At 37.6% G+C, this 15,756-nt stretch overlaps 1 protein-coding gene across 3 annotated transcripts in view; it reads left to right on the top strand.

Annotated features, from left to right (window-relative positions):
- The window catches only part of WDR89 (WD repeat domain 89), a 35,341-nt gene extending 20,583 nt beyond the window's left edge, over positions 1 to 14,758 (top strand). For all 3 annotated transcript variants that reach the window (XM_067733815.1, XM_067733831.1, XM_067733823.1), the window contains exon 3: positions 12,535 to 14,758. In XM_067733815.1, the coding sequence (XP_067589916.1) occupies positions 12,565 to 13,725 (1,161 nt within the window). In that variant the 5' untranslated portion in view covers positions 12,535 to 12,564 and the 3' untranslated portion in view covers positions 13,726 to 14,758. The remainder of the gene's footprint in view (positions 1 to 12,534) is intronic.
- The last annotated feature ends 998 nt before the right edge of the window (positions 14,759 to 15,756 follow it).

The following is a 15,756-nucleotide window of genomic DNA, read 5'->3' on the forward strand; positions in this document are numbered from 1 at the left end:
TTATTTTTGTTTCATTATTTTTCTCTTGGTTCACACGGTCCAATACTTTGCTCCCTCATTTTATTCTGGTATTGGCTCAAATCTCACCTCATGAGAGAGGCTTGCCTTTAATGACCAAATCTAAAAGGCTATTCCTGCCCCATTTCTTGCCTTACCCAATATTATTTTTTATAATACTTATCACTATTTTCATTATTATAATTAGTTGTCTATATATCTGTCTGTCTCCCCACTGCTCTTTGTTGAGAGAAGGGACTTTGCTAAATCCACTGTGTTTTAGGCCTGTCATGTTAGCCATTTGAGAATCATTTCTGAATTATTGAATAGGGATTTAATTATTTTTTAGAAATATTTATTTATTTGGCTGCACCAGGTGTTAGTTGTGGCATGCGGGATCTTTAGTTGCTCCATGTGGGATCTAGTTCCCTGACCGGGGATCAAACCTGGGCCCCCTGCATTGGGAGCATGGAGTCTTAGCCACTGGACCACCAGGGAAGTCCTAGGGATTTAATGATATTGCTTATCAGTTTTTAACTATAACATAATACTCAAGTGGATTGTTCTTTGATAATGTTAACATGATTCTATTATAGGTCACTACTCTTTATTCCCCCTCCAGTTATTACAGAGAGCATTTGCAGTTATTACAGAGTTATCGCAGTTATTACAGAGAGCATTTGCTTAGTTTTTAAAAGCATCTATTGAGAATTAGAAAAAGAAGTAGTAAACATAGAGTACCAATTCAAGAATTGGATTATTCCACATTGCTACTATCTGTTCCAAATTAAGACATCTGGTGACTGAAGAAGTTTGGTTTATTCTCTGTTTGGTTAACCAGCTGGTTGTTTTGGAAAGGCAAAGGCAGTTCATTGTTCTTGTTGAAAGAAGCTGGGTATTCATAGACTTACTATAAAGGGTGACTTTTGGGTGAAAGATTTACTTGAGAAACTGGATATCTCAAGATGTTATTGAGGAAAATGTCTTTGTTTTTTAAAGATACTTTGAATGTTATATCTGGAACCTGAAGGATAATCTCATACTGCATGAGAAAGTGTGTGTGTGTCATTCCTTCCCACCCCCTCCCTCTTTTCCTTGGTAACAAATTCCTGCACTTTAAAAACTGTGCTCTCCCTAAGCATTTTAGTGTATTTAATGCATGAAGTGCCATATGTTGCTGCAACCAGTATCTTGAACATTCGTGTGAACAAAAATAGTATATTCAGGCTCGCTAACCAGGATTAATTTACAAAGACATTGTCTCAGTCATTAATGAATATGATATTGAAAATTACATTGAAATTGTAGCAGATGTCAGTTTAGCATACCTTCCACTAAATATGCAGCACTTCTGCCCAATTTAAAACAAATTGTTCTTTGATAGATTGTTTTAAGGCCAATTATGTGTCAGTTTAAAACATACACACAAATTTCTCTAAATTTTTTTTTTTTTTTTTTTTTTTTTTGCTGTACGCGGGCCTTTCACTGTTGTGGCCTCTCCTGTTGCGGAGCACAGGCTCCGGACGCGCAGGCTCAGCAGCCATGGCTCACGGGCCCAGCCGCTCTGCAGCATGTGGGATCTTCCCGGACTGGGGCACGATCCCGTGTCCCCTGCATCGGCAGGCGGACTCTTAACTACTGTGCCACCAGGGAAGCCTTCTAAATTTTTGATATAAAAGTTTTCTCAGAAATGTTCTGCAGAAGTTAAACCAATGCATGCTTTTTATCCCAAGGTATTGATTTCTCTAGGGCATACTGGTAGTGCATATGAGGGACTGTTCTTTAATGTCCAGTATAGAACTTTTGTAGCTAACATTAGATTTTTCCCATTTGCCACTGACCTTGCCACTAGCACATGACATTAGACATTAGCAGCTACTGCTTCCAAATGCTCTGCTAACACGACATTGAAACTTGAAGAGTACTAGCCAGGTATTTGTAGATTGTCCCTCAATTGAGTTTGTTTGACGTTTTCTCAAGATTAGGCTGGGGTTATGAATTTTTGAGACGAATGCCACAGAAGTAAGCTATCTTTCTCATCACATCACATCAGAGGGCAAGTGACATCAACATGACTTACTACCAAAGATGCTGACCTTGATCAGTTGGTTAAGGTGGTGTCTTCTGATTTTCTCTAGTTGAATTTACTATCTTTTACTCTTTCAATACTCTGTTCTTTGGAAGCAAGTAATTAAGTCCAGCCTATACTCCAGAAGAGGAGAACTGAGCTCCACCTCCTAGAGGAGGTTGTATCTGCTTATATAAGTTGGAATTTTTCTGTAAGGAAGATATGTCCCTTCTCCCTCATTTATTTACTTACTCAATGATTTATTTTTATCAGTATGGATTCATGGGTATTTATTTTATTGTTTGGCTGCTTTTTTGCTCAAACTGGTCTAGAGTGACCAGTGGGAGATCTTGGCTCTTGCGTCTTTTTTTTTTTTTTTTAAGCACTTCTTTACTTTCAGGCACTATTTGATGCTGTAGGCTCATCTTGTATTTTCCCTGTCCAGACCCAATTTCAGGCCATTTGTCCAAGGAGGTCAAAAGGTAGTTTTAATTTTTTGGGGGGTATAGTTGATTTACAATGTTGTGTTAGTTTCAGGTATACAGCAAAGTGAATCCGTTATACATATACATATTTTTAGATTCAAGGGTATTTTTAATAGGGTAGATCTTAAGCCTTTCTGATTGGTACCTAACTAAAAGATAAGAATTTTGGAGTTCACTGAGAACTTGTTTCACTTCAGTGAAACTATATCATCTTCTAAAACATACTGAAGTTCATTTGCTCTTTAGAAATGTATTTTTCATTAAAAAATTAAAAATGAAATCTTAAAAAGCACCCACTCGGGCTTCCCTCGTGGCGCAGTGGTTGAGAGTCCGCCTGCCGATGCAGGGGACACGGGTTCGTGCCCCGGTCCGGGAAGATCCCACATGCCGCGGAGCGGCTGGGCCCATGAGCCATGGCCGCTGAGCCTGCGCGTCCGGAGCCTGTGCTCCACAACAGGAGAGGCCACAACAGTGAGAGGCCTGCGTACCGCAAAAAAAAAACCCAAACAAAACACCCACTCAATTTGATATGTCAGTGGTTTATTCAGAATTGAGAGTTGCTGATTTGATATTCATGTTCATGAAATTTTGCATATTGTTTCATTTTTTAAAAATAGTTTTAATATAAAAGTAACAGAATGCTTTCATTTTTAAAAGCTGTAGAATGGTATTTTTTAAAATGTGAATGTGAAATGAAATAAGGCAAATCAAATGAAGTTATTAGAAAGAAAGGAAATCAATATTTGCTTATTTTCTTTATGCCAAGAATTATGCCCACTACATCCTTCTGCTTTGTGTTCCTGTGTCATCCTCTGATTATCTCTGTCCTTGTACCATCACCCTATAGTGTAATTGTTTACTGGTCTTTCTCCTAACTTCTTGAAGACAGCAAGTATGTTTCTCACCTGAATCTCCAGCATTTAGCACTGTACTTGGCTATAAAAGGTGCTCAATATCAAGTATGTCCATTTCTATCCCCATTTTAAAGATGAAGAAACTGAGGTTGGGTTAATTTGTACAATGATGACTTTGCTAGTTTGTGGTAGAACAAGGGCTTGAAATTAGTATATTTTTATCTTAAACGTATATTGCTTTTTTATTGTACCACACTGACAGATTATTGACAAGCTGAAAATTACTTCACTGCATTATTTCCAAATTGACAATCTCTGAAAACATTCATAAGAAACTGGTAACATTTGACGACTCCTGGGAGAAGAAAGGGGCTTGAGGACAGAAATGTTCTAAGATATTAGTTTTGGAACCTTTTGAATTTTGAGCCATGGGACTATTTTAGAAATTCAAAAATATAGATAAATTTTAAAAATACACAAACTTACCAGATAGAGTTTTATATTAAGTTTTAAAATATTGTAGCATTTCAGAGGTTTGTTTGTTTTTTTGTTTTGTTGGTGTCTTTAGAATGAGGGATCCTACCATTATTACTGAGCATAGGTTTTTATAGTCTTCTGACAATTCCTTTGTGTATCATATTTTTTGGAATAGGTGGGAAAGGGGAGAGGATAGAATGTTCTAAAGGGACCAAAAGATCAAAGTCCCCATCTTTAATATGAATGACATTTGACTTTTTAAAGTATGTTCCCTAAATCTTTATTTGTAGGAGCCTCTTACATTAAGTCAGTACTTGGTGATAACACCCAAGACTTTATTTGATTATCTCTAATTAGTTAGGCTGGTTCTGGCTGCATTAACAAAAACTCCACTGCAAATTGACTTAAATAGTCAGAAAATGTTGAATCTTATACACATGGAATTAAAGTTCTTTCCATCAGTTGGATTGGGTACCCTTTAGAATTAGCATTCCACATGTGAACAGATTGTAGTTAGGAGGGGAATACATGCGTGGACTGGCAAAAATGTAAGGTTTCTGAACAATTACTGGTTTAAAAGGATGGCATTACTATGGTTAGGTTAATCAGGATCCATCCCTGGTGCTACAGGCAACTGAAACAATGTTGATGCCACATGGAGGGGGAAGAGGGGTGAGCTGGAGGGGTTCCATCATACTAGATGTCCTCTACAGTTTCTTAATTGCCCTTCAAATAAAATAAGATATATGTTTGACCCCTCCACTGCTAATAATAAGTTTTGAGGAATGTAATTGTTCGTGGTGGATAATGGGTTGCATAGGGGTTTCTTTTACTATTCTTTATTCCATACAAATTCCATAATAAAAAATGGGACACAAAAAAATTAAAAGTGATGGCTGCTTACTGTAACCTTTTTCTGTGTTTGTGTGTTTTTTCAATCATCCTGCTCCCTTTTTTTAAAAATAAATTTATTTATTTATTTATTTTTGGCTGCATTGGGTCTTCGTTGCTGTGTGCAGGCTTTCTCTAGTTGTGGTGAACGGGGCTACTGTTCGTTGCGGAGCGCGGGCTTCTCATTGTGGTGGCTTCTCTTATTGTGGAGCATGAGCTCTAGGCGCGTGGGCTCTAGAGTGCAGGCTCAGTAGTTGTGGCACACGGGCTTAGTTGCTCGGCAGCATGTGGGATCTTCCTGGACCAGGGCTCGAACCTGTGTCCCCTGCATTAGCAGGTGGATTCTTAACCATTGCTCCACCAGGGAAGCCCCCATCCTGCTCCCTTTCTTTCTCCTCTGCTTATATGTAGAATTAATATGTAATTCTTCCTCTCAAAGCCTAATAGGCATATTCCTTAATTAAAGTTGACACTAATATTTTAGTACTTACATGGAAAAGGAATAGCATAGAATTGAAATGAACACAGGTTCACAGGTTTTAAAGTTACAATTTGGGTTTCAAATCAAACTCCCCCTGTTATTACCTATGAGAGCATTGGCAAGCTAGTTTCTCTGAACTTCAGTTTCCTCTGAAAAATGGTGATAATAATACCTGTCTCATAGGGTTAAATGATTAGGGTAAAAAAATTAGATTTATCAATAAGTTTCTAGCACACCGCCTAGCATTTGTTGAACTCCAATTATGATTATTTTCTTCTCTGTGAGACTCAATCATCCTAGCCCAATTTGATAGATATGTTAGCATTATTGTAGTTAAATTATAAGTATGGATTGTGAAGTTATTAGAGCCCATTCCTGAATGACTTTTCCCATTTAGCTTCTCCCTGCATTGGGGACATTAGCCGAATCTCTGCATTGTGCAATCATCAGAGCTAGTTCCTTGCGGTCAATGGGCAGTATTAAATTTCAGCTGTGGGGAATTAGTTTTTCTGACCCAAGTCTGTTAAATTGTTTCAAAAGAAAACTAGTCCTTTATCCAATGTACAGTTCAAATACAACTCTTATTCTTTAGTTGTAAAAATGTAATAGTATTTGTTGGTTATGCTGTCAGATCTTTCAAGTATAATGAACATTTATTCATACCTGAAAGACAGAAATATATCTATTTCTAAGGATACTGCTCATTTCTGACTTCCTACAAAGTAATATGCCAAAGACTTAGTATAGTGCCTTTTGTAATCAGTAGTTTCTAAATAGGTATAAAATGTGTGTTTTCATTTAATGCATTTTTTCATCTTGTTTAAATGAGAAAGAAAGCTACTTCCTCTTCCATCATGGAATGACTTAAGCTACCTAGGCTGTCCTTCAGATTTCATATTCAAACTTGGCCAATTCAGGAATAAGAGCAACACCTAGTTGCGGCTAGATGTATTTAGGATGTACTTTATATATAGAAATAACATTTTATTGGGTTTATTTTAATAGGAAGTAAAATGAAAGAATATTTTGATTGATAAAGATAACTTAAATTTTACTAAGGCAAAAGCCACAGAAGAAATACTTATGTTTAGGGATTTTGTTATCAAGTAACTAACTCTTTATTACCTAAGGACATTTCTTCAGATTAGAGATTAGTCAGCATTTCCCTTCTAATGTGTTTCAAGGTGGCAGTTCACCAAGAAGTTAATATTTTCACCCCCTTGAAGCTTAGCCTAAGGTGTTTGTTTTAGGGTGTCTTTCTAAACATCTTCCAGCTACTGCATTATATTCAGACATGAGAATTCTGTATCCCAGTAAAGACCACAACAGCAGTGGTGGTGGCTCAATGCCAGGACACTGCTGGGGGTCTGCTATTTCCTGATCTGTACCAGGTGGGTCAAGATGAGATATTAGTAATTGTTTCAGAACAGTTAGGCCAATATTTAAATTGGGTTATGGTTGCTTGCTACATCTACTAACTCAAGGACAAGGAATTTTTTTTAATGAAAACTCTTTAGCCAAGTGAACCAACATAGCTTTTAGACTCTACTAAACTTCCTTTACCTGGACCTCTTCTTGTCTCATGTCAGTGTTGGGAAAGTAAGAACTGTAATGTGATCCAACAGGTAGTGGCGGTAACTCCATCCATTACTTTCTCTTTTCTCAGCTGTTCTCTTTTGGCTTATCTTCATTTCTCTTCTTTTCTCCTCCCTACTCTTTGCTTTAGTACTCTTTTCCGTCCCTCTCTTTTTGTCCCCTCTTTCATTTGTGTGTGTGTGTGTGTGTGTGTGTGTGTGTGTGTGTGTGTATTAATATAAGAAAGGCTCACTCTACATCCTCAGCTCTTACTAGCCTGTTGAGATCTAGAATGCTAACTAAGCTTCCTTTTATGCATCTAACAGAAATAAATAGAGAAAAGATTAAAATTATGGATAATCTTATTTGTTTTCTTTATATGTTTTTGTTAGGTTGAACTATATGAAGTTGTCAATATTGTTTTGATCTACAGAAATAGATTGAACCTTATAGTTCAATATACTCTTAGTAGCCTTCAGCAGAAGTGAGATTTAGAAATGGATTGGAAGGGAGATCAGCTCGGTGCTTTGTGACCACCGAGAGGGGGGGCGATAGGGAGGGTGGGAGGGAGACGCAAGAGGGAGGAGATATGGGGATATATGTATATGTATAGCTGATTCACTTTGTTATAAAGCAGAAACTAACACACCATTGTAAAGCAGTTATACTCCAATAAAGATGTTAAAAATGAAAAAGAAAAAGAAAAAAGAAATGGATTGGAAGAGAGCCCTGAGTAAGAGAGTTGGATGTTCCCCAGAGGTTCTGGCTTAGAGAACTGGGTGGGTCAGAGTGTTGTCATGGTGCCAATACCATTGACCAACGTGGAGAACATTGAGAAGCATATTCTGATTTTGTTTTTAAGGAGAAGGTTGGTGGGGGCATAAATGATCAGTTTTACTTTGAGGTGTAGTGGGACATGTTCGAGGAGAAATGGCTAGTAGACACTTGGAAATATGGACTTGTAAATAGATGAGCCCATTGGCACTTAGGTGGCACTTGAAAACATGAACGTCAATGAGGTTGTCTTGTGAGAATGTCAAGTGATAAGAAAAGAGAGCCTATGGCTTATCTTGAGGACTGGGAAGTGGGTCATACAAAGAAAACACAGAGAAGGGCATACATAGAAGTAAAAGGGTTTATTCATCATTTTAGAATGATCCATTAGTATATTAAATTAAAATTAACTATGTAGCCTTGGAAGTTATATTTCAAATATGATTCACTTGCATATTAATGTGTTAAAGCATAAGCCAGAGGTTTTCATCTTTTCCCTAAGAGATTAAACTATTTTACTCTTTGTATCTATGGACAAATGAATATGAACTCTACAGCATGAGAGTGTTGTAGGAGCTACCTACCTTCTAACATCTATCTTTTTTTTGAAGTACTATGCTGCATTTAAACAGTGTGTCAGATGGACAACCATTGAGATTGTTACCATTACTACTGTCTTAAAAGTGTTTGTTGTAGCGTTCCATCTGGGCCCACTCTGCCTGCCTCATCAATCCCCAGATCCTTGCAGGGATCTGTTTCCAGTGTGAAACAGACTCTCCAGGCAGCACTGTGGAGGGAAGGAGTACTGCACTACTATCCTGCTTGGGGGTAGCAGTGCATAGTCAGAGTCCTATAACTTACTATTAGCTTAAAAGTCACATTAAACTTTCTTATTGTTTAAAATCTGATATTTAATATGCAGAGATCAATATGAAGCAGCAGCAAAGAATTGTTTCTTTTGTAATCTCATTAATACTTTGACTAGTATTTCAAGAATGGGCAGTTGTTTCTATCTGGAATTAAAAAGGATTTTTCCTTGAAGTGTATAGGCAGTACACTCTTAAGTGAACACACATTTTAGGATGTATTTGAAGAGCTTGTAGTAAAAAAAAATTAAGTTAAATAAGTTTTTTTTCACAAATACAAATTCTTTTTCTATATTTCCTTTTTGTACTTTATTTAAAGTACTGCTAAAGAATGCCAGGTTTCCCTGGTGGCACAGTGGTTGAGAGTCCGCCTGCCGATGCAGGGGACGCAGGTTTGTGCCCCGGTCCGGGAAGATCCCACATGCCGCGGAGCGGCTGGGCCCGTGAGACATGGCCGCTGAGCCTGCGCGTCCGGAGCCTGTGCTCCGCAACGGGAGAGGCCACAACAGTGAGAGGCCCGCGTACAGCAAATAAAAAAGCCATTATTTTACTAATTTCCATAAGCACAGCTCCCCCTGCAAACACACAGACACATGCAATATCATTTTAGATTTATTCTGTTTCTCCTGGAAGAACTCTTCAGCTCTTAATGCATGAAAGTTGAATCAATTATTCAGTCATTTATTCAACAATCGTATTGATAACAAAAAAGCAAGAAAGAGTCAGGTAATAAGTTCACCTCACCAGTAAAATCAGGTTTTTAAAAAATATTGAGTGAAAAGAGCAAATTGCACAAAGATACATATAATTGTGATGCCACTTAAAAAATTTCTTAACCGTAGGAGTTGTGTCTATAAGGTTTCATTTCTTTAAATAAAAAACTGAGGCAAATGTGGCAAAATGTTAAATCTGGGTAATATGTACAGTACTTGGGTGTCTGTTTCCTTTTTTCTACACTTCTTTGTATATTTGAAATATTTCATAATTAAGCATTTTTAATTTTTTTATTAATAAAATGGGCAGTATGATGGGGTGACAGGCTACTTTAGATTGGTTGATCAGGGAAGCTCTCTCTGGGGAGATAACATATTGAGACCTGAATAACAGGAAGGAGTTACACAAAAAAGGTACAGAAAGTATTCCAGGCAGAGAAGCAGCTATTGCTACAGTCCTGAGACAGAAGCAAGCATGACATGTTGAAGGAGAGAAGGCCATTTTAGCCTATCTGGTTGTAAAACCAACAGTTATGCTGTAGAGGTAAATGGTCATTTAGTCTCAGAATACTTGAAGCATGCTCACCATTTTCAGACTTATTCTTGTACAGAGTTGTTCCATTTAGGGCTTACATACTAATTGTGATATTGACATATCAAAAGCACACAGAAGCTGGCTGCCTGAGGAGTTTCTCAGTGGTCAAGTTGGGGACAGTTTGAGCACCAAGAAGAATTTAAGTAAGTAATCAAACTTGTTATTGTGAGTCTCTATGATGTGATGCAATAGGAAGTACCCAGGGCTTCCCTGGTGGCGCAGTGGTTAAGAATCTGCCTGCCAGTGCAGAGGCCATGGGTTCAATCCCTGGCCCAGGAAGATCCCACATGCTGCGGAGCAACTAAGCCCATGCACCACAATTTGAGCCTGCGCTCTAGAACCCATGAGCCACAACTACTGAGCTCACGTGCCACAACTACTGAAGCCCGTGTGCCACAACTACTGAGCCTGTGTGCTGCAACTACTGAAGCCCACGTGCCTAGAGCCTGTGCACTGCAACAAGAGAACCCACCGCAATGAGAAGCCTGCGCACCGCAACGAAGAGTAGCCCCCGCTTGCTGCAACTAGAGAAAGCCCGCACACAGCAACAAAGATGCAATGCAGCCAAAAAAAAAAGTACCCAGCATCACCTAAATTTTATCCCTGATAACAATATTAAACTGGAATCTAATCATGAGGAGGAAGCAATTAGAAAAATTCAGAATATGGGACATATTATCAGACAACTGGCCTGGACTTTAAAAAAAATTCAGTGTTAAGAAAACAAAAGATTAGGGAGGTGCTCTGTGTTAAAGTATTTAGAAATGAAGTGATATTTTGTCTGCAGTTAACTTTCAAATAGTTCATCAAAAAATGTGTGTGTGTGTGTGCTTATAGAGATAGAAGAAAGCAAGTTGTTGAACCTCGGAGGTGAAAGGCTATGTGTGTGTGTGTTCGTTGTACTATTCTTTCAACTTTTTAAGTTTTTAAATAGTCAAAATTTAAAGTTGGGGAGGATGCTTATTCTTTTTTTGAAGCCCAATGCAACTTTTAAATATTTTTTGCCTTTTGGTTTAATTGTTTTGTTTGGAGCCACTCTGATAGATCCAAATTCTTCCCCACGTGGTGTTAGTGGTATTGATAATGGTAATACTGGTCATTTTTACGTAACATTTGTTGAATGTGTATCATGATATGCCAGACACGTTATTTCAGTTAATCCTTCTAACAACTCTTGAATTAGTGTTCATTTCTCCTTGTAAAGATGAAAATACAGACAGTTAAAAAGCTATCACTAAAGCAACAGAAAAAAAAGCATTTCATCTTAAGAATGAAAATGTGAATTTGTGAGGCAGGCTAGAATATTCATTGGTGAAAGCAAGATAGAAAAGTTTGTGATAAAGTCACTAGGCATGCATATTTTTCTGGCCTTGAACTTGTTCTGTATACAACCTACCATTGAGAGGCAATCTAGCGTGGTGGTTAAGAGCAGAGTCCCTGAAGCCAGAATGCCTAAGTTCAAATTGCATCTCCAACATTTACAAGCTGCTACTGCCTGAGAAGCACATCTCCAGAATTCCTACTGGGTACCTCTATTAGTTTTTTATTGCTGCTGTAACAAATTGCTGCAAACTTGGTGGCTCAAAACAACATAAATTTATTATAACTCTGGAGGTCAGAAGTCCAAAATGGGTCTCAATGGGCTAAAATCAGGGTGTTAGCAGGGCTGCACTTTCACATGGAAGCTCTAAAGGAGGCTGTTTCCTTGCCTTTTCAGCTTTCTAGAGGCCACCCAATTATTGGCCTCCTTTACCCAAACCAGCAGTGTGTCTCTCTGAACCTTTCTTCCATAGTAACATCTCCCTCTGACTCTCATATTCTGCCTGCTTCTTCTACCAGTACTTTTAAGGGCACTGGTGATTACTTTGGGCCCACCCAGATAATCTAGAATAATCTCCCTATTTTAAGGTCAACTGATTAGCAACCTTAATTCCATTTACAACCTCAATTCCTCTTTGCCATGTGACCTAACATATTCATAGGTTCCTGGGATTAAGGCATGAACATTTTTTTTTTTTATGAATTTATTTACTTCTGGCTGTGTTGGGTCTTCGTTGCTGCACGCGGGCTTTCTCTGGTTGCGGCGAGCGGGGGCTACTCTTCGTTGCAGTGCTTCTCATTGCGGTGTCTTCTCTTGTTGTGGAGCACGGGCTCTAGGTGCATGGGCTTCAGTAGTTGCGGCACGCGGGCTCAGTAATTGTGGCTCACAGGCTCTAGAGCGCAGGCTCAGTAATTGTGGTGCACGGGCTTAGTTGCTCCACGGCACGTGGGATCTTCCCAGACCAGGGATCGAACCTGTATCCCCTGCATTGGCAGGTGGATTCTCAACCACTGCGCCAGCAGGGAAGCCCCATGGCATGAACATCTTTGAGGGACCATTTTTCTGCTAACACATCTATGTTTAGATTCTATAGTTGTTAAGGCAGCTGGGGCCAGGTGAAGATGATCTCAAAGTGGAGATCCTGGCTAATGCGGAGGATTGTGCGTAGGACCAATTATTAGGTTTGAGCTGAAAGGAATTACTAAGCAAGGTATGTACATGTTTTAAAATTCTCTTACTGTCAGTAGATTCAGTATATAAAAAGTGATTTAATTAGAAGTAGGCAACTGAGTTTTAGTTACATCATGGTAGGGAAATGATTAAACTATTAGATTTTAGTTCTGTTGTTTTGTGCCAGCTCCCAGAGGGAAATGTTCTTGATTTAATCACAATGTAGAGACGCTTTGGGTTTAATTTTAATTTTTGTTTTTATTACAGATTTTTACTACCCTTGGATGCACTCCTGATATGGAGAAGATTGAGGAACAATTTGCTAATTTGAACATTGTTAAACGTTCCTCAGAAACTAAAGAGCCTACTTATCTGCTTGGCATAGACACATCAAAGACTGTACAAGCAGAAAAAGGAAGCTTGGTTGCTGTTTTATGTTCTAATGGATCAATCAGAATATATGATAAAGAAAGATTAAATGTACTGCGAGAATTTAGAGGATATCCTGGACTTAATGGAGTCAAGTTTGCAAATTCCTGTGACAGCGTGTATTCCTCATGCACTGATGGCACTGTAAAATGTTGGGATGCTCGATTAGCCAGTGAAAAACCTGTCCAGCTGTTCAAGGGTTACCCTTCCAATATTTTTATCAGTTTTGATATCAGCTGTAATGATCATGTCATTTGTGCTGGTACAGAAAAAGTTGATGATGATGCATTGTTGGTATTTTGGGATGCAAGAATTAATTCTCAGGATTTGTCTACTACTAAAGACCCACTTGGTGCATATTCAGAGACACATAGTGATGATATCACTCAGGTATGTTTCCATCCCAGCAATCCCAACATGGTAGTCTCAGGTTCAACTGACGGCCTGGTAAATGTATTTGATATTACTGTTGATAATGAAGAAGATGCACTGGTTACAACCTGTAACTCAGTTTCATCAGTAAGCTATATTGGTTGGTCTGGGAAAGATTATAAACAGATTTACTGCATGACACATGATGAAGGATTTTGCTGGTGGGATCTTAATCATCTGGATACCAATGAACCAATTACATGTTTGAACATCCCGGATGTCAGAGAAGTAATTAATGTGAAAGAAGGGATTTTGGACTATTTGATTGGCGGCCTATATCATGAAAAGACAGACAAATTGTTTGTAGTTGGAGGAACAAACACAGGAATTATTCACATAATGAGCTGTACTACATCAGGATTGGTGCATGTGACCAGGCTTCAGGGAGGGCATGCTGCTACAGTCCGTTCTTTCTGTTGGAATATGCAGGATGATTCTTTGCTAACTGGAGGAGAAGATGCACAGTTGTTACTTTGGAAACCTGGAGCAGTAGAGAAGACGCTTACAAAGAAAGACAGCATGAAAATAGCATCCTCTGTGTACCAGCGAGTTCGAGTTCATAGTAATGATTCTTATAAGAAAAGGAAAAAGCAGTGATGTTACACTGGGAGTTTACTTGACAGGTTTTATAGTTGCAAATAATTATTTCTGTGTACTAGCTGTTGTAGACGTGTTTAAAGCTCATATGTAAATAAAAACAAGCCAGTTAGCAAACAGTCCTGAAAAAATGTTGAGAATGGTTTAATTCAGGTCTTTGTGTATTCCAAAATTATTTTTTTTTTAAGTCGCCATTTGAGTATGTAATCAGTGAGTTGAAAGTAAAATTACATTCCTCATTTTAAAAACCCATCTGTTGAATTAGTAAATGTTGAGTTTGAAGAAATAGCTTTGATAAAGGCTTTTTAGAAGTAGATGGCTGGTGTGACTTTATAAAACAGGTGGTTTGCGCTGTGTTTTTTAAGCTCAATTTTTTACATTTTAAATCATCTTCATTATTTATAAAACCAAATCAGACTGTTTCTTCATTCGAGAAGCTCCTACTTGCTTAATACATATAGATTACATTGGCATATTTAAATATAAATATTCTAATGAATTTAAATAGAATTAAACCTTTTCAGAAATAGTGATTTGCATTTATTTGAGAAAAGTATATTTAGTAAATATTTGCGTCCACACTTTAATATTGTTGGTTAAACAGTAAACAGGTGTTTCACTGATGAAAAGGAAATTACCTTGCAGAATGCTTTTTGAGACTCAAAGTGAATATACAAAAACAAAAGTATTTATAATAGTAGAATGACTTTTTATTTCAAAATATTAGAATATTTTGTGATAAAATTTTCTTCTATAGTGTTTCATCCATCCATAATTTTAAACTTGAATTTTTGTTTACTGCTAATTTTTCCATCCTTCCTTTTAAATATTTCTCTAAAGAAGCTTAATTAAAAAGTTGATCCCTCTAAAGGTTTGGTATCTTATCTCTGAGACTGTAGCACTGGGGGAAATTTTTATTTTTCTATAGAACATTTGTAACTTATATTTAGATATGATTTAGCTTAACTCAAATGAGACTGAACAACAGGTAAGTTGTTGTTATATTAAATATATTAAAAATACATGTTTCTTATTTGGAGAGATTCAGCTATTCTTGGTATTGTCCAAACCATAAACCTGAGGGTAATATAGTACTTTTCCTTTTTCCCTTAACCAGTCAATCGCCAAGTCCTGTGCCATTCCACCTCCTAAAATCTGTCAGCCTGTTCTTTTGACTTTACCCCCCCACCCCCGGCACTACTGCCTTAGATAAGACTTTCATCATTTCTCTCCTAGATTACAGACTCTAATCTGCTCCAGTTCATTCTCCCTACTACTAGACTGAACATCGAAAACACAGATTTGATAATGCCTCATGCTGCTTAAAATATTTGATACATTTTGATCTTTTGATAGAGGACTGTTTAAAATGAAAAACCATGTTTTCAAGATATTTAGGATATGAGACAATGCTGACTATGTTGTAAGTGGGAAAAGTTGGTAAAAAAGACTTTCAGAGACACTGCCTTTATGCAATAACAGGAAATGCAACAGGAGTTATAAAACAGCAGAGCTCTTAAAAATATTTAAAATTCAGAAGTAATTATTAGAGCTGTAAGATGCAAGTGAGGAAATACCTCTGAAAGAGACAAAGTGAGAGAAAAGATAAAGGCCGCAGGAGGGGTCTAATATCAGACTGATGGTGTTAGAAAGTGAAAAAAAAAAAAAACTTTTTAAGGGGTAGGAAGGGATTATTAAAATGAAATAACATAAGAGCCTATCCCAGAACTTCATTCTTTAGGTTGAAAGGCCCAACAAGGGTGTCAAGTGTAATGAATGAAAAAGACCCACACCAAGGCATAGCACTGTGAAGTTTTAGAACTCTAGGAATAAAGAGAAAAATCTTAAAAGTTTTCAAAGAGAGGGTGAAAAACAATCACTTAGGAACAAGAATAACATCTGCATTAGACTCAGCAAATCTGGATGCCAAAAAATGGTAGATCAATGCCTTCAAAGTTCTGAGGACATATTCCTGCTATCTGAAATTACGCTCTCCAAATTCATGAGGGTTACAGTAGATTCAAACTATTC

This window comes from Pseudorca crassidens, chromosome 1, assembly GCF_039906515.1.
Source record: "Pseudorca crassidens isolate mPseCra1 chromosome 1, mPseCra1.hap1, whole genome shotgun sequence".
NCBI classification, from domain to species: domain Eukaryota; kingdom Metazoa; phylum Chordata; class Mammalia; order Artiodactyla; family Delphinidae; genus Pseudorca; species Pseudorca crassidens.